General features: G+C 44.7%; 1 protein-coding gene and 1 pseudogene across 4 annotated transcripts in view; both read right to left on the bottom strand.

The window, feature by feature from the left end:
• The window catches only part of DLEC1 (DLEC1 cilia and flagella associated protein), a 67443-nt gene that overhangs the window by 48041 nt on the left and 1413 nt on the right, over positions 1 to 17989 (bottom strand). For all 4 annotated transcript variants that reach the window (XM_031663473.1, XM_031663472.1, XM_021934564.2 and 1 more), the window contains exons 2-3: positions 13569 to 13719; positions 1649 to 1759 (exon numbers count right to left, since the gene is read on the bottom strand). In XM_031663473.1, coding sequence (XP_031519333.1) covers positions 1649 to 1759; positions 13569 to 13719 — 262 coding nt within the window. The remainder of the gene's footprint in view (positions 1 to 1648; positions 1760 to 13568; positions 13720 to 17989) is intronic.
• LOC103882132 lies at positions 4752 to 8105 on the bottom strand (annotated as a pseudogene).

The following is a 17989-nucleotide window of genomic DNA, read 5'->3' on the forward strand; positions in this document are numbered from 1 at the left end:
CCCCGTCCCCTGGCTGAGCGCAGCGGCTCACGCCTGTAATCCTGGCAATTTGGGAGGCTAAGGCAGGTGGATCACTTGAGGTCAGGAGGTCAAAACCAGCCTGGCCAACATGGTGAAACCCTGTCTCTACTAAAAATACAAAAAAATTATCCAGGCATGATGGAGGGCACCTGTAATCCCAGTTACTCAGGAGGCTGAGTCTGAGGCAGGAGAATTGCTTGAACCCAGAAGGCAGAGGTTGCAGTAGATCACGCCACTGTACTCAAGCCTGGGTGACAGAGCAAGACTCCGTCTCAAGACAAAAGAAAAAGAAAAAGAAAATCCCCCCCAAAGGTTAAATGAGAGCATTCATTGCTAGCAATAATGCAATCAAATGGATACCATCATAAATCTCTTAGCACAATGCCTGGTTACTTCTCAATACATGTTAGCCCTATTCTTATTGACCTGCATAAGATAGTGAGTTTCCAACTAACTTTAAAATAGTAAGTGGCGGCCAGGCACAGTGGCTCACGCCTATAACCCAGCACTTTGGGAGGCCGAGGCAGGTGGATCACCTGAGGTCAGGAGTTCGAGACCAGCCTGACCAGTATGGAGAAACACCATCTCTACTAAAAATACACAATTAGCTGGGCACAGTGGCGCATGCCTGTAATCCCAGCTACTTGGGAGGCTGAGGCAGGAGAATCACTTGAACCTGGGAGACGGAGGTTGTGGTGAGCCGAGATCATGCCATTGCACTCCAGCCTGGGTGACAAAAGTGAAACTCTGCCTCAAAAAAAAAAAAAAAAAAAAAAAGAAACTAAGTGGCTTAGTACTCCATGACACTTGATTCTGCTACCTCTTTCTTGCCTTACTTCCCTATGCAGCTCAGACCATCAGTGGAACTCTCCCTAGGAGCACCCTCAATTTTCTAGATCCCAATCTTCCTACCCCAAACACCTTCTCAGCCCCAGAAAATCAAACAGTCCCTCAACCGGAGCTGTGGGAGAGCTTGTCTTCTGAGCCCAGCATGCTAGGCAATCCTGATATCTGTCCACAGAATCCACGTAGGGACTTCTCCCTATCCACGTGGGGACTCTTCCAAAAGTCTAACTCCCTTCTTAAGCCCACATCACAGCCTCCCACCCCACTCATTCTCAGAATATCTTGCCTCCCATATCACAGGAAACTGGCCCAATGTCACATACATGTGCATACCCTCTCTGCCTCTCTACCTAGCCTTCCCTATATTCTGAGAGGATGAGAAGCTGCACTCTTCATGCATGGGAAAACCCATAGGTCCATGTTCCAACTCATCAGGAACATGCTCCCTTGCTTATCTATGTCTTCAGTTTTTCCTTCTCTTGGTTTTTCAACTACAACTCCAAACATTTACATAACTCTTGGTGTTGGGCAGCAGATGTGGGCATCATAGTCCACTTGGAGAAGACTGGGCTTCAGTCATACAGGCTGGGGAGCACTAGTGAGAAACTGGCATGCTCAGATGCTCAGATTTGACTTTCCCAACAGTCACCATCGAAATTAAAGAAAAGGGGGAAAAAAACCTCTGAGCAAGGAAATGGCAGCAGACGTGGCCAGTGTGGCCCTGCTACTGCAGAACTTCCCCCAAATGATATCAGAGGTGCTGAGAGCACAGAAGCATTACCTTTAGGTGCAGGGTGAAACGGCACTGTATCGGTGTAGTAATCTTCTGGGGAGATTAAACGATGTTTCCGTAGCAACTCGCTGTCTATACACCATCTGAAGACACTCTTCACTTCATAGAAGGGAAGGGGAGAACAAGGTGTTTCCAGACAGACTGACCTTGAAGAACCCACACCCAAACTTTCTTCAACCTCCAAGTCTAAACTATCTAACAAAATTCCTTCTCAGAACCCTGTGGGAATGTTGAGATTTAAGAAGCTAATCAAGTATCTATCAGCCACTTACAAGAGGCCAACCACTGGGCAAAGCTGTGTTGTATTATCTGAGCTAAAATACTGTTGCAGAGAAGTCTACAAGAAAACAGGATTATGAGAAATACGGTAGATTGAATAAATGGTCCCAATTCTTCATTCCTGTCTGTATCCAGGCCCTTGACTGTGTAACTCTGCAGTGCCTGCTACTAGAGATAGTGCACTTCTTCACCCCTGACTGTGGCCATGTGACGTGCTTTGGCCAATGAGATGCTGGCAAAGGCTTGAAATGCACTTGTGCAGCTGAGCCTTCTCTCTTGTGGCTTTGCCATCATTGTGACAAGAGCTTCCCTGTCCCTTCATCTTAGACCCCAGAGGGAATCCAGAGCAGACCTGAGCCTGACCTACACAAGGAGACACGCCTGCTGGACCCACAGCTTAGAGCCAGTCCAGCCAGCCAAGCCCAGCCAGCTCGGCCAATTCCCCACTGACCTGCAGACACAGGAGAGAGAAAATCTCAAGAGAGGGAAGGTGATAATTAACGTCTATGGGTGATGAGCCCAGAAATAGTAGCTTTTTATAACATTTTTATAACATATAAATAACATTATTTATAAGCATTCCAAAGAATTAAAACTAGCAATGGCTACCTTTGGCAAGGGGACTGAGGTTGGAGAGGTGAGGTGGAAAAGGCTTTTTTAAAAATAGACTTTATTTTTTAGACCAGTTGTAGGTTTGCAGCAAAATTGAGAGGAAGGTGCAAAGATTCCCCATATACCTCCTGCATGCACAACGTTCCCCATTATCAACATCCCCCACCAGAGTGATACATTTGTTACTCCTGAAGAACCTACATGGACACATTACTATCACCCAAAGTCCTTGTTTACATTACAGGTCACTCTTGGTGGTGTACATTCTGTGCATTTGTGCAAATTTATAATGTACAGGTGGAGGCTTTTTATTCTTCATTAGAAGTTCTTCTAAACTATTTGATTTTTAAAAGCCATATATATTTATTACTTTGATAAAAATTAAAGAAAAAATAGGAAGAATATAAGACATTTTCAGCTTTTACACAGTTTTATTATTACTTATCAATTCTTGATAGGCAATGCCAGCCTGGGAGTGGGCATTTCCACACTGTAAACAAGAGAGCCACTTAGCCACCCGCATCGGTCCTGGCCTCAGGTAGGGGACAGTGCAGCCATGCTCAAGAGCAAGCGGCTGTGTCCGGTTTTGCGGGGCAACCTAGAGCACCAGAAAGTAGTGTCACACAGGGGATCAGGACTGGGCAGAGACAGCACTGAAAAATCTCATTCCCCTTCATCCCATCCCTCAACAGATGTTTCCAGGCAAGAAGATATGGGAGTGTTTGTAAGAGTGAATGGAGTAAGCAAATATTAGGGGAGCTTTTGGATATTCTTAGGGATGTATAATTTAAGTATACTTCACAATATTTCAGATACATCAAGAGGAATAAAGAATAATACAGTGAATATCCATGTACCCATAAGTCATTGCTAAGACAGTTAACCCCCACCATATTTTGAAGTTACAGATTCTTAAAAACAAAACTTCGCCTGGCCAACATGGTGAAACCCCGTCTCTAAAAAAACAAAAAACAAAAAACAAAACTTCTGCATGTCTTAAATATAACATGTCATATGTCATCACACCTATGTGATCCACGTAGTTCTAATCATCGATTCTTACTGCTTTTTAGTATACGATAGACAATAACCTACCTGTCCATTCCTCTAATGATGCACCCCTGAGCTGTCTCCAGGTGTTTGCTATTTCAAGCTTCTGAATACATTTTCTTGTCTGCACATACAAGAAGCTCCCAAGTGGACTTGTTGTCACCAACGAGGCCCACAAAAGGCAGTGGTCTCACCCACTGACCTTCACCCCTTTCCCTGACGTCATCATCATCATTCTGTGTGAAAGGACATCCCTCTGGCTTTAATTTGCTGATCAGTAAGGATGAGCATTTTTATTTATTTTTCCATTTCTGCAAATTCCCATTCATGGGTTTTGCTCTTTCCTAAGTGAGCTGTTTGCCACTTTCTTATTGACTCCTAATTCTTTATGTATTCTGGATACTAAATCTGTTCGTTACATTTGCTTTTGTGTATTTTGTTTTCACTTTTTTTTTTTTTTAAGGTGAAAGCAAGTTTATTAAGAAAGTAAAGGAATAAAAGAATGGCTACTCTATAGGCAGAGCAGCCTGTTTTTATTTTTTATTTCAAAATAAAGAAGTTTAAAATGTAATGCAGTTGGCTGGGCATGGTGGCTCACGCCTGTAATCTCAGCACTTTGGGAGGCCGAGGAGGGCAGATCACTTGAGGTCAGGAGTTCGAGACCAGCCTGGCCAACATGGTAAAACCACATCTCTATTAAAAATATAAAAATTAGCCAGGCCTGGTGGCGCACGCCTGTAATCCCAGCTACTCAGGGGGCTGAGGCAGGAGAATCACTTGAACCCGGGAGAGAGAGGTTGCAGTGAGCCAAGACTGAGCCACTGCACTCCAGCCTAGGCAACAGAGTGAGACCCTGTCTCAAAAAAACAAAAACCGAAAACCACTAAATTTAACTACATTAATTTTGTTTGTTTGTTTTTTGGAGACAGGGTCTCGCTCTGTTGCTCAGGCTGCAGTGTGGTGGCACAATCTCAGCTTATTACAACCTCCACCTCCCTAGCTCAGGTGATCCTCCCGTCTCAGCCTGCCAAGTAGCTGGGAGGCGCATGACACCACACTCAGCTATTTGTGTGTGTGTGTGTGTATATATATATTTTGGTATAGAGATGAGGTTTCACCATTTTGCCCAGGCTGGTCTCAAACTCCTGGGCTCAAGTGATCCACCCAACTCGGTCTCCCGAAGTGCTGGAATTACAGGTGTGAGCCAGCATGATCAGCCTGAATTTCTTAATGTTTTCTTCACTATTTGGGCTTTTAGGACCTTGTTAAAGAAGTCCTTTTGTCTCCGGAGCTCATGAAGATGCTTTCTCATAGTATCTTCTAGGCTTTAAAACATTCAGAGCTTATTTGCTGTGTGGTGTTGGCGAGGGCTCTAATTTTTCTCCCCGCAACCCGGATAACCAGGGTCACCCAGTTGACAGAGCTTTAGAGTCCATGTTGCTTTCCGTTGCTCACACTCTCACTGACTGCTCTGTTCATCTGCCTATCTCAGACTCACACCCTTTCTCCAGGACCACTCTCCTTCTGCTGGAAGTACGTTCTTCAGTGAGTTCCTTGAGTCTCACTCTCCTGAGTTTCCTGTTGTGATAAATTCTGTTTCCCATCTGTAAATGCCTTTACCATGAGCAGATGCTTGAACAACCATCTATTTCAATGCCTGATTCTAAGCTGACGGTGAAGAGTTCCAAGTCACACTCACTGTATCACATGGCTTCCTGCTCCTACTATGGCCACTACAAAGTCTACTCTCAGTCTCAGCATCTGCTCTCTGTAATTTGTGTTTTTTCCTTGGCTGCATTTAAGATGTCCTCTTTGCGCTTAGTGTCCTGCAGTTTCATTATGATATGGATGTGGATTTCTGTGCTTCCTGATTCTGTGTTCAGGCTTTCATAAGTTACAGAAAATTCCTGGCCATTGTCACTTCAATCCTCATGTCCCCACACTTCTCTGTTTAAATGTGTGCTGTGCCTCATCCTGACCTCCACACTTCTTATGTTTCATATTTTCTATCTCTTTGGCTCTCTAGTGTGCATTTCTTCTGATTTTCTTTTCCATCTACTAATTCAAAATCTCTGTAGCCAAAATGGATCTGTTGTTAAACCCATAGTTTCATCTATTGCACTTGTCATTTCCAGATGTTCTCTTTGATTCCTCCCCAGTCTGCCAGGTCATTTTTAGTGGTCTTGTGGCTCCTGGTTCAGGCTGTTTCCTTCCTTTAGTCTGCAAATATCTCAAGCATTCTTAGTTTAATTTAGGATGTCAAAGGCTGGGTTCTCAGAGGTTCAGTTCCGCTGTGGTTCTGCTGACTTACTCGTGGTGGCTTTTTCTATATATGCTTGGTAATTTTACCTGTGAGCTCATGTTTAGCTGGTTTTAATCTGGGGAAATCCAGAGAGACCTGGGTGTGCTGGGAGCAGCCACCCACCATGCATGTTCTCACTAAGTTTGCAAAGAACACCATTCTTTTAACCTGAGCCACTTCTCAGGGCTGTGCTTATAGCAAGTGGCAATGAGGTCACGTTTCTTCTGGTCAAAGTGCAGGTTTGTTGATTCTCCACTGAAAAAGCAGTGAATTCTCCATCTCAGCATGCATCGGCCATGACACCAGCCCCACTGCTTGCACAGCATCTGCCTGGGCCCCTTGTGTCACCCCGTGGGAAACCTGTGCCAACAAGAGGCTCATGCTGCTTGCTGTGCTCCAAGGACCCAGGAACCTCATGTCTTCAGTCAACATCTGTGAAACCCTAGGCTGGCAGGTTAGTCTGTAAACAGAGTAAAAGCCAGACCCAGAAAAACGTCAGTCTCTCCAGGTGCCTGCACGCTGCCCTCATGGAGGCAGGAGAGCTCCTCAATGTGAGTTTTCCAGATCACGCAGCTGCCACCAACACAAACTTCAAACCTTTGTAATAGGAAGCTATGCTTACACATCTCAGGGGAGCTTTGGCCACCCCAATGCATGATCTCAGATAAACTTCCCTCTGGACTCCAGTGGACAGAGGCCTCATCGTCTTTGAGGGTGCAGTTCCAACTCCACACCTCATGTGGTCCAAGGCTTCAGCTCTGTGCCACAAGTTGCTGGTCACAGGAAGCAGTGGTTCCTGCTTTTGGCTGATGCACCCACGGCCAGCCAGGGGTGTGGGGTTTCTCTCGGAATAAATGCCTTTAGAGGCTACGGTTCTGGTTTCAGCTCCCTCTTCGTTTCTGGCCGTTGGGAGATTTCCCTTGCTTATTTGTGAGTTCAACTATGCACCTATCTGAACCGTTCCAGCAACATTCAAAGCTATCAAAGATTCTGCATTTCTCATAGAGAGAGCAGAGCTTGCTGTGCAGGTACTCGTGGTCCTGGTGAGTCTCCACCAACCTGCTTTCTATGTTGAGGTCCCACACCTTCACCGACAGGTAGTTTCTGGTCATCAGGTACTGCCCACTGTGGCTAACTCTTACATTAGGTATGGATGAAATTATTTGTGAGAAGAAGGACCTGCTGCTGGGATCTTGAGGCTCTTCAAAAAACTTGGGAGTGCCTGTTGCACAGGGCCAAGGAGCCATGCTGCTCGGTCCATGGTCCCTTTGCTGCTACTGTAGACAAGCACGTTGCACTGGTGTGAGTGGAACTTGGCTGCCACAAAGACTTCCGTCAGCTCCTCCATGTTAGCAGGTTTGATGTCTACCACATCAAAACATCTATCTGTGATTTCTAAGTGTCATAAATTAATTCTCAGGTCATTGATAGTGCATAATTCTAAGTGGATCTTGAAGTCATCCATCTTCATCATTCAAGTTATAACTTTCTGCTCTTTTATCTCATCCACTTCTTTTCCATAATTTTATAGTTTTATCATTTGTAGAGAGTAGAAAATGAGCAGTGTTCTCTTGTAACCATCTAATTTTATTTTTTCCTCAATTTCTAGACTTTCCTAATAGCCAAACCGTGGTTCATGACCTTTAAAGGTACTGTAAACATTATATTCTCCCCTAGAATGAGGGCGGCTTTTGTTCTCTACTTCCTGCTGAAAAATAACTCTGCCCTCCTTGTCTCCTGCCACAGGAGCTCCAGAGTAATTAAACTCAACGGTGGAAATGATATCTGCTGCAGAGTGAGGCTAGGTAGCCCCCTGGTCACTCACTGCTGGTCATCAAAGCCTCTTCTGGCCTCTCCCCCGCGGCGGATCTTCAGTCATGTCCTCCTCGATGGCCCCATCGACTTGTGAGAAGCACCATTGGAACTCATTGCCCACCAGCAGCAGCCGCCTCCAGCTCCTGTTATGGCAGCAGGCAGCGGGGACAGGTGGGGTTGGGCAGGGACCATGGTGGACCAGGGAGGAGGCTTCTGTGCCACTGCCACTGAGCTAACAGTCCCGGTTGTCACCACCGCCCAAACAGAAGACTTGTTGGAAGTTTTCAAACTTTGTTGTTTGCCCCATTAGCCAAGATTGCTCCATGTTGTAAAAGCCAGGTGCGGTAGCTCACACCTATAATCCCAGCACTGTGGGAGGCCAAGGTGGGCGGATTGCTTGAGCCCTGGAGTTCAAGACTAGCCTGGGCAACACAGTGAAACCTCATCTCTACAAAAAATACAAAAATTAGTGGGGGTGGTGGTGCCCGTCTGTGGTTCCAGCTACTCCGGAGGCTGAGTTGGGAGGATCCCTTGGGAGGTAGAGGTTGCAGTGAGCCAGGATGGAGCCAATGCTCTCCAGCAAAAAAAAAAAAAAAAAAAAAAAAAAAGGAGAAAGAGAGAGAGAGACATGGTGCCTTTGAATGGTCTTTCCTTTTGGAGGTCTCCCATAACCAACCTATCAGTGAAGACACACCTTCCCCCATCACATATGTTCATTGAGAGTTCCGTCAGGAAAACAGAAACCAATCTGTGTATATCAAATATTAAAGGTTTTCATACAGAGGATTGCAGACTGAGGGAAATAATGTCAGGGAAGCCATCTGCTATAGTTTAGGAGTTTGTTCCCTCAAATCTTATGCTGAAATTTGTTCCTAAGGTCGGAGGTGGGGCCCAGTGGGAAGTGTTGGGTCATGGGAGTGGACCCCTCATGTGTAGATGAATGCCCTGGGTGCGGGCAGGCAGGGAGTGAGTCCTCACTATATTAGCTCACCTGGCCCCCCCGGGCCCCCCACTCACACTTGCCTTCTCGCCATGTGATGCCTGCATGGCTCCCCTTTGCCTTCCCCCATGAGTGGAAGCAGGCTGAGGCTTTCACCAGATGCCCAGTATTCCAGCCTGCAGAATGATGAGCCAAATCAACCTCTTTTCTTTATAAATTACCCAGTCTCAGGTATTCCTTTACAACAACACAAATGGACTAAGACGTCATCATTACCAACTTCAGCCAGCAGCACTGAAGCAGGGCTTTCGTAAGATGTTATCTGGAAACTCAGCCTGGGCAACATGGCAAGACCCTGTCTCTACTAAAAATACAAAAAACTAGCCGGGTGTGGTGCTGTGTGCCTGTGGTCCCAGCTACTAGGGAGGCTGAGGTGGGAAGATCACTTGAGCCCAGGAGTCAGGGGTTGCAGTGAGCTAAGAGTTGCACCACTGCACTCCAGCCTGGGTGATGAAGTGAGACCCTGTCTCCAAAAAAAAAAAAAAAAAAAAAGTTATCTGGAAGCTGTTTTGAAACTCACAGCCACTAAATCATGTGCCTACTACTGCTTTTTGAAATAAATGGCCTTCCTTTCCAAAACTCACCAAGGGCCTCTCATCAGCTGACCTATCCTGGAAGCACAAGGGGGAGGTGCCTTCTGGGAAATGTACTCCCTGATCTCTCCTTGGCGACAGAGACTTTAGCAGGGGGTAACAGCAATACCAAGTTGACACAAGCTAGCCCAGTTCCCAAGGACTTTGGTGATGGCCTATTTAAAATATCAAAAGATAAGACTTCTATACAAAGGATAAAGGCCATGTGACAAGAAGATGTATCCTCTCTCTTCTGATACAATTCTTTCCACAGTCCTGCCCCAGGGTATGGGTGGCTATGTGCTGTGTCTGCAGGAGCTGTCAGGCCTGGACATGTAGCCCGTGAGCCTTGGAAAAGCCTGTTCTGGCCTTGTGACCATCTTTTCTCCTCTGGGAAGGGTGGGCTTCCTATGCTAACACTGTGGCTCCTGGGCATGGCTCTGCGAGGTCTTGGATAATGTGGACAAGTTTCCAGCAAGGGACAAGAAAGAATGAAAGCACAAGATGTTCTGCAGCATTCTGATCTTTCTCCCTCCCTTTCGAGAATTTACATATGCTTGCCACTTTGTCACATTTGTATTAGCAAACAGAGAAAGGTTGCCTCTATGCCTCAAATAAGAAACTTTTAGGGGAATGTCCTCATTGCCAGTTATCTAAGTTATAAAAATAAGTTACCTTGCCCTTCTCTGAGAAGCAGACACCAGAGGGTACCCATGGAACTGGATTAGGGTGTCTACTTCTTCACTTCTTAAATAAAAGAAAGACACATTACCAGCAGAGACCTGAGAAACCAGGGCAGATAATGTCTGATTAGAACTTAATATCATTCTTGGGTAAAAATAAAATGAAAGTCATTGAAAAATTCTCCCAACTGACATTTGTCTCCTGGTTCTCAATGTTTTATTTCACTTTCACTAAAAAAACAAACAAACAAATCAAAGTAGTTAATTATTCAATCTCTAGCCAACAACAACAAAAACGGGATAGTAGCTGACTCCCAGGACTCAAGGAACATCAGGCAACCAGTAAAGACTCTGGAAATTTGCTACCAATAATCTCTGCCAAAATCCACATTATCGGGGCCACCATTGAGGGAGGGGTCCTTGCAGCTACGCTCTGCTGTGGTGGAGGAGGAAACAGGAAGAGATACAAAACCTGTGCCTGAGTGTTACTGTTTAATGGGACTTGAGTCTCAGAGGTCTGGCAGGCCTAACGAAGGATAGGGCTTCTGCTGCTCAGAGCCACACTCTAAGAGAAGTCATCAACACTCCTGAGACACTGTGGCTGATCAACAATCCTTCCTCCTCCCGATAGAAGAAAGCTATGGGTTTTGACAGCAGACACACCCAGGTTCAAATCTAAGTCCCACTCCTTCCAAGTTGTGGGGCTTCAGGGAAGTCGTTTGATCATCTAAGTTTAGTTCCTACACCTGTAAGATAGAAAGAAAACCTACCTTACAGGGTTGTCGGGAGGATTTAGTGGGATAACCTGTGCAAAGCATATTAGCATCTGGTCCCCAGTAGGTCCTCGTAAGTTTAAATGCCTTTCTAAGGCACTGCATTTTCCACTTCTTCCTCCCTCTAGATCTTTCCCTCTAGGCCACAGATATAACAGGTCTTCTAAATATACTGTCTTTTCTGTCTACTGCACTGAAAAATGATAATTTTCAAGCATTCAGGGGAATAGGTCAAAGTCTTTGTGGGGAGTGGTGGAGGGAATAAAAGGAATCAGGGTTTCTTGAAGAAATGGCTGATTCCAGATCTGGGGCCAGAAATACCCAAGATGAACCTGGAACATCTCACCAGCTCAGAAAGCAAGGAAGTTATCAAAGACAGCTATTGTCAAATGAATCAGCAGCTTGAAAAGGCTCTCTGCCAAAGATGGAACAATTTGAGCACCAAAAGGATAATAAATAATTTGCAGTCATGAAATCCAAGAGTCCACAATGATACTAAAACAACCAAAAAACCTCATTAGTCACCTTTGGCAGATGTTAGGGGAACCAACTCAGTATTTTAAACACTGACAAATAAAGGGAAAGAATTAATGCTGCCCATACTTTGGGGTAATCAAAGTAGTTTCCGAAAAGTTTATAGAAGTACTTCAGCTGACAAATAAATAAAGAATGATAGAATTATTATTACCATTAGCATTTCATTATAATTTGTAACCCCTAATAAAATAACAAAATAAAAAGGCTGCCAGCATCATGAAAAGAGAGATATCAACCACATATCACGTACCTCCTGAGGGAAACACACAGCATCACCTATGAAGTGCTCTTTCCCCACCACCCAGTCTGCATTGAACCTAAGCCTCATAAAGTCTCAATAACTAATTACAGATTTATAGGAAATACAAGGAAGAACAGGTTAAATGACACCATGATGCTGATATCAGTAAAATTCAGACTAGGGGCAAGTCTATAGGGAAAACAACCCAATTTTGATTATAGGTAGTTAATTGCCCCCTCAGAGCATTGTTAACATTCTGAGATGCAAGTTTTCAGCTTTTTTTCCATGCATATACACTATAAAAATGGGATTATCCTAACATTGTTCTGTGACTTTTTTACTAAATTAATAAATAGCAGACAGCCATCTATATCTACAACACAGGTATAATTCATTCTTTTAAACAACTTTGTAGTATAGTGTGGATATGCTATAATTCATAAAGTCAACTTATCTTTGCGTAGTTGTATTTCTAAAGGATCACTCTTTAAACTTCTGCATTAAGAAATGAATTTTCAGTGAATGCTGGTGGTTGGGCGATGGAGCTTTGATGAGGAACAAGATATTGGTGTGATCTGAGAATTCCTCTCTACAAAATGCTAATCAATTATAATCTGATTTAGAGAATTTAATGCAGAAAATCCTGGCAGACACCAACCCACTCAGGGGATAGAGGTTAATACCACGTGACCCTCCTGGTGTGCTGCAGTGAGATGAACAAGGAATAACTTTATGTGGTGTTGTTGCCCAGAATGTGTGCCTAAGTCTGGTTATGGGGAAGCATCAGACAGAACCATCCCCATCCTACAGAATATAAGTCTGGTCAATAACTCTCAGGAAGATGAAAGGCAAGAAAAGATCAAGGAATTGTTCCCAATGAAGGCATCTAAACAACAGACATGACAATTGCATGTGACATGACTTCCTGGACAGGATCCTGGGCCTGAGAGGGGGAAAAGCCACAGTGGGACAGTCGGTAAAATTTGAATGGGATGTAAAAGTTTTCCAAATCAAAATGGAGTCACTTGTGTTAAAAAAAATACCGTGACAAATGGAGCTGGGGAAGGCCATGCATAAATGCCTGATAACAAGAATTACCACAAAAGACACCTTGTATTAGTCCATTTTCATACTGCTATGAATAAATACCTGAGACTGTGTAATTTATAAAGAAAAAGAGGTTTAATGGACTCACAGTTCCCCATGGCTGGGGAGGCCTCACAATCATGGTAGAAGGCTAAGGAGGAGCAAAGGCATGTCTTACATGACAGTAGGCAAGAGAGAGTGTGCAGGGGAACTGCCCTTTATAAAACCATCAGATCTCATCAGACTTATTCACTACCATGAGAATAGCAACGGAAAAACCTGTCCCCTGATTCAGTACCTCCCACCAGGTCCCTCCCATGACACGTGGGTATTACGGGAGCTATAATTCAAGGTGAGATTTGGGTGGGGATGCAGATAAACCATATCATGCCACAAAAATCACAACCTCACAAAAGGTCATTGCAACCTTACACACACACAAAAATCTGCCCGGCAACTGCCTGTTTAACTTCAGACTGGTACTACTCTTGTTAATGATTCTTTAGCCAAGGATAATTACTTCAAAACCATCGTATAATCCTCCTCACGTTTCCTTTAAAAACCTTTGTCTTCCTTTACCTCCCTGAATATGCACACAGTTTACAATGGCACGTGTATTCCCATTGCAGTGCCCATCTTTTTCTTTTAGAGAGTCTCTCTCTGCTATTTAGGTTGACAAGCATCTGTGGGTCAGAGGTTAGTGTTGCACAGAAACTGATTTCCAGGTTGTGGGGGTTACATGCTGGTTATGTAGGACAGCGTCTCTGTTTTGGAGATACACATACTGAAGTGTTTTGTGGTAACGAAATATTCTTTTGTGGTAATATTCATATCATCATGTCTGCAACTTGCTTTCCAAATATCCAGAAAAAGCCTAGAGAGTGGGCGATGGAGCAAACACAGTAAAATATCAACAGCCTGGGAATTGGGCGGGCATATGGGAGTTCTTTATACACACCTGGAGGCAACTTGACAAGGCTCTCAAGGTCCTGTACTCCAACCTGGCTCATGATCCGCTCGTTTTCTGCAATAGCCCGTGCTTGGGCCTGAGTGATATGTCTCTCCAACATTTCAAACTCATCCAGCCGCTGCTTATAGAGCTCCCGAATCTGGCAGGGGGATGATCAAATGCACAGAAATATGGTGAGATTACTTACCATTACTTAGCTTTACTCAGCCCTACCCCAGGATCAGGGCTTCCAGTGAAGCATAGAATAGTCAGAGAACTATTGCAACCATCTGGTCTGACCTACTGGATCTGAAAACTGAGACCCATAGAGGGGAAAGGTTTAAAGGTTTCATAGTCAGGCCAGTAACAGACTCGAGCTTGGTCACCTGTCTCCTGGCTTCACAGTAAAGAGAGCTGCCATCCAAACAGTGAAATACCAAATACAAGTTAACACACTTCCTGCAGTGCCACCCAGATCCCCATTCAGGGAAGGACTTGTTCCCTAGCTACAGGGAACGTCATCAGCAAACAGCCCCTTCACAGTCCACCAAAGCTGCCGAAAAGGAGTCACCTGAGACCATGTCTTTTCTGCAGCACCCACATCCTGTGTCTGAGAGAGGCAGGGGTATAAAGGCCTGGCCATTTTGACCCAAAGAGAGAAACTCTGACAGGCAATACTCTCTCCAGGGCAACCTGCTGCATTTGTCAAAGCTTGTTGACAAATGCATCATCAGAGTTTGGCTTCTTCCGTGGCTCACTCCTTCTTCCGTTCCCTTCCCCTCACAGGTGTTGATAGCTAACAAACACCTGTAGCCCAAACTCTGTCACAGTACTTGCGCCCAGAGAGTCCACTTGGATGCCCAACATACTCCTCAAGACTCATTACAGATTGACTAGTCAACCAGCCAAACTTCTGATCCATATTTTCTGGTTCAGACTTCTCGAGGCAAGAAGCAGAGAGCTCACGGGTATGGGTAATATGAAAGAGTTCACATTAGCCAGGCATGGTGGTGTGCACCTGTAGTCCCAGCTACTTGGCAGGCAAGGGAATTACTTGAGCCTAGGCGTGCAAGATCAGACTGGGCAACACAGTGAAACCCTGTTTCTTTCTTTTCCTTTTTTTTTTTTTTTTCTTTTTTTTGAGACAGAGTTTTGCTCTTGTTGCCCAGGCTGGAGTGCAATGGCATGACCTCGGCTCACTGAAACCTCTGCCTCCCAGGTTCAAGCGATTCTCCTGCCTCAGCCTCTGAAGGAGCTAGGATTACAGGTGCCCGCCATGATGCCCAGCTAATTTTTTGTATATTTTTTAGTAAAGATGGGGTTTCACCATGTTGGCCAGGCTGGTCTTGAACTCCTGACCTCAGGTGATCTACCCACCTCAGCCTCCCAAAGTGCTGGGATTGCAGACATGAGCCCCTGCCCCCAGTCTTATTTTCCTCTCTTATTTATTTATTTTTTAGAACTGGAGTCTTGCTTTGTGGCTTAGCCTGGAGTACAGTGGTGCAATCACAGCTCACCCCTGCCTGCTCTTCCTGGGGTCGAAGGATCCTTCTGCCTCAGCCTCCAAGTAGCTGGGACTACAGGCATACACCACCATATTCAGCTAATTTTTAAATTTTTTGTAGAGATGGGGTCTCAAACTCCTGGACTCAAGTAATCCTCCCATCTCAGCCTCCCAGAGTGCTGGGATTATAGGCAGGAGCCACCATGCTCGGCCAACCCCATTTCTTTTAAAGAAAAAGAAAAAACAGTTTATGTAGGAAGACAGTGTTCCTTATTGTATTCTTAAAGGTGGTGGGATCGCAAAGATATTTACTTAGTCATTCTTTTAATAAAGATTTATTGTGTACCCAGGCGTGGTGGCGGGCACTTGTAATCCCAGCTATACGGGAGGCTGAGGCAGAAGAATCACTTGAACCCAGGAAGCACAGGTTGCAGTGAGTTGAGACTGCACCATTGCACTCCAGCCTGGGCAATAGGAGCGAAATTCCACCTTAAAAAAAAAAGATTTATTGTGTAATTACCATTTACATTTGGGGAAATGAATCAGATATGGTTTCTGCTCTTAAAGAGTTTACAGTTTAGCAGGAGGGGCCTGGCAAGGATACAAATAGGTGAAATCAACTCTTAAAAGTGCTATGATAGCATATGAATGAGGATATAAGGAAGGCTAAGAGGAAGTAACTAAATCTTTCTGGGGTCAGGAAACGCCTTTCAGGAGACAGTGGCCTGGGACAGTTCCTCAAATATAAAGTACTATGTTCTATGTCATGTGTTTTATTATTTGGGTCTGCTGACAATCTCTGACCCTAATTTTTGGATGTAGGAATTAGCATCTTATCCAAATAACAAGGCCAACTATCACTTACTGAGGGCTTACCGTGTTGTAAATACTCAATATTGTAAATGCTTTACTGTATTGACTTATTTAATCCTCAAAACAACCAACCCATGGGGTGAATATTATTATCTGCATTTTAAAGATAAGGAAACTGAGGCATATAGAAGTAAATACCACCCAAGGTCATATAGATGGTATGTGCAGGAGCCAAGACTTGAACCCAGGGTGTATGGTTCCAGAGCATTTGCTCTTAATCATTAGACCATGCGATATTTCTATAGGTGGGCCTGGGGAAGATCAGCTGCCAAGGGGGTTATCTCAGGCAATGCAGATACTCATACGGAAGAGTGATTATTGCTTCTCCCAGGGAGAACGAATTTGAGTCCTATACAGACAGTCATATGGCAGTGACATCTAGAGACAAGTGAGGAAAAGGAAAGAACAGATGATGAAAAAGGAAAGAGGGAGAGGAATATAGGTATAAGAACAGCAACATTGCCGGGCGTGTTGGCTCACGTCTGTAATCCCAGCACTTTGGGAGGCCAAGGCAGGTGGATCATGAGGTCAGGAGTTCAAGAGCAGTCTGGCCAACATAGTGACACCCTATCTTTACTAAAAACACAAAAAATTAGCCTGGTGTGGTGGTGTGCGCTTGTAATCCCAGCTACTTGGGAGGCTGAGGCAGTAGAATCACATGAACCCAGGAGGTGGAGGTTGCAGTGAGCTGAGATCGCTCCACTGCACTCCAGCCCAGGCGACAGTGCGAGACTCTGTCTCAAAAAAAAAAAGAAAAAAAACAAAAACCCAGCAACATTACAGAAGTGGAATAACAGATGCCTGCTCTTTTCAAAGTTTCTTTTTTTGTAATTACAAAATTAATTCATGTACATTGCAAAATTCAGACAATATAGAAATGTGCAAAAAAAGTTAAATGTCCCATAAGAGTATTGTTAACATTTTGTTGTAAAAGTTTTCAGCTTTTTTCCCATGCATATATATTATAAAAAATGAAATTATCCTAACATTGTTCTATGGCTTTTTTGCTAAATTAATAAATGGCAGGCCAGGCGCGGTGACACACGCTTGTAATCCTAGCACTTTGGGAGGCTGAAGTGGGCAGATAACTTGAGATCAGGAGTTGGAGACCAGCCTGGCCAACATGGTGAAACCCCATCTCTACTAAAAATACAAAAATTAGCCAGGCATGGTGGTGCATGCCTGTAATCCCAGCTACTTGGGAGGCTGAGGCAGGAGAATCGCTTGAACCCAGGAGACGAAGTTGTAGTGAGCCAAGATCTCGCCACTGCACTCCAGACTGGGTGGTATAGTGGCTACTTATAGGACAGATACTGAGAAAATAGAATCCAATGAACTGGGTGACTGGTCATGGGGTTTATAGGTTTATAATGCTCCATATATTCTGGCTCACGTGAATGACAGCGATGTGAGTCCAAAGTTCAAGGGCAAGGTCTGGCTGGGTAGGCTGAAGTCTTAGCAGAGTGAATGTGGTGACCCATGAATCACAGAGTACAGGGTCCCAGCCAGGGGCTGCACTTGAAGAAGCCTATAACCCATGGAGGGGGCGAGGCTGGTCCTATAAGTATCTCATATACTCTATGGGTCTTCATTTTGTTAATGTCTATCTACCTCAGCTAGGTTGAAAGCTACAGAGGACAGGTTGCGTGTGTGAGGGTGGGTGTGCCCGAACACTGGCGTTTTTATTCACTGCTGAATCCCCACTGCCTAGAACAGAGTATGACATCCAGCAGACATTCAACAAATATGTTAAGTGAAGGAATGACTGAGGTTAAGGACGTGGGATGCATGTCACTTAAGGGGCAGGTAGAGGACAGAACAGAAAGGAGAAGAAGAAGATCTGAGAGGCAGGAGGCACACCGGGGTAAAGGATCGGTTATGGGAGAAGTGCCCACAAGTTTAAGGGAGTCCTGAGTAGTGTGGCCAGCAGAGGCGGACTCAGCACAGAGGTCCCAAGTCAGCTGGTTTTCTCCTTGTACAGACGAGGAAGCAGAGTTGCTGTTCTAGAGACTAGACACACTTCCTAAAATCTGCGCATGAATGGCCAGTCAAG

This window comes from Papio anubis, chromosome 2, assembly GCF_008728515.1.
Source record: "Papio anubis isolate 15944 chromosome 2, Panubis1.0, whole genome shotgun sequence".
NCBI lineage: Eukaryota > Metazoa > Chordata > Mammalia > Primates > Cercopithecidae > Papio > Papio anubis.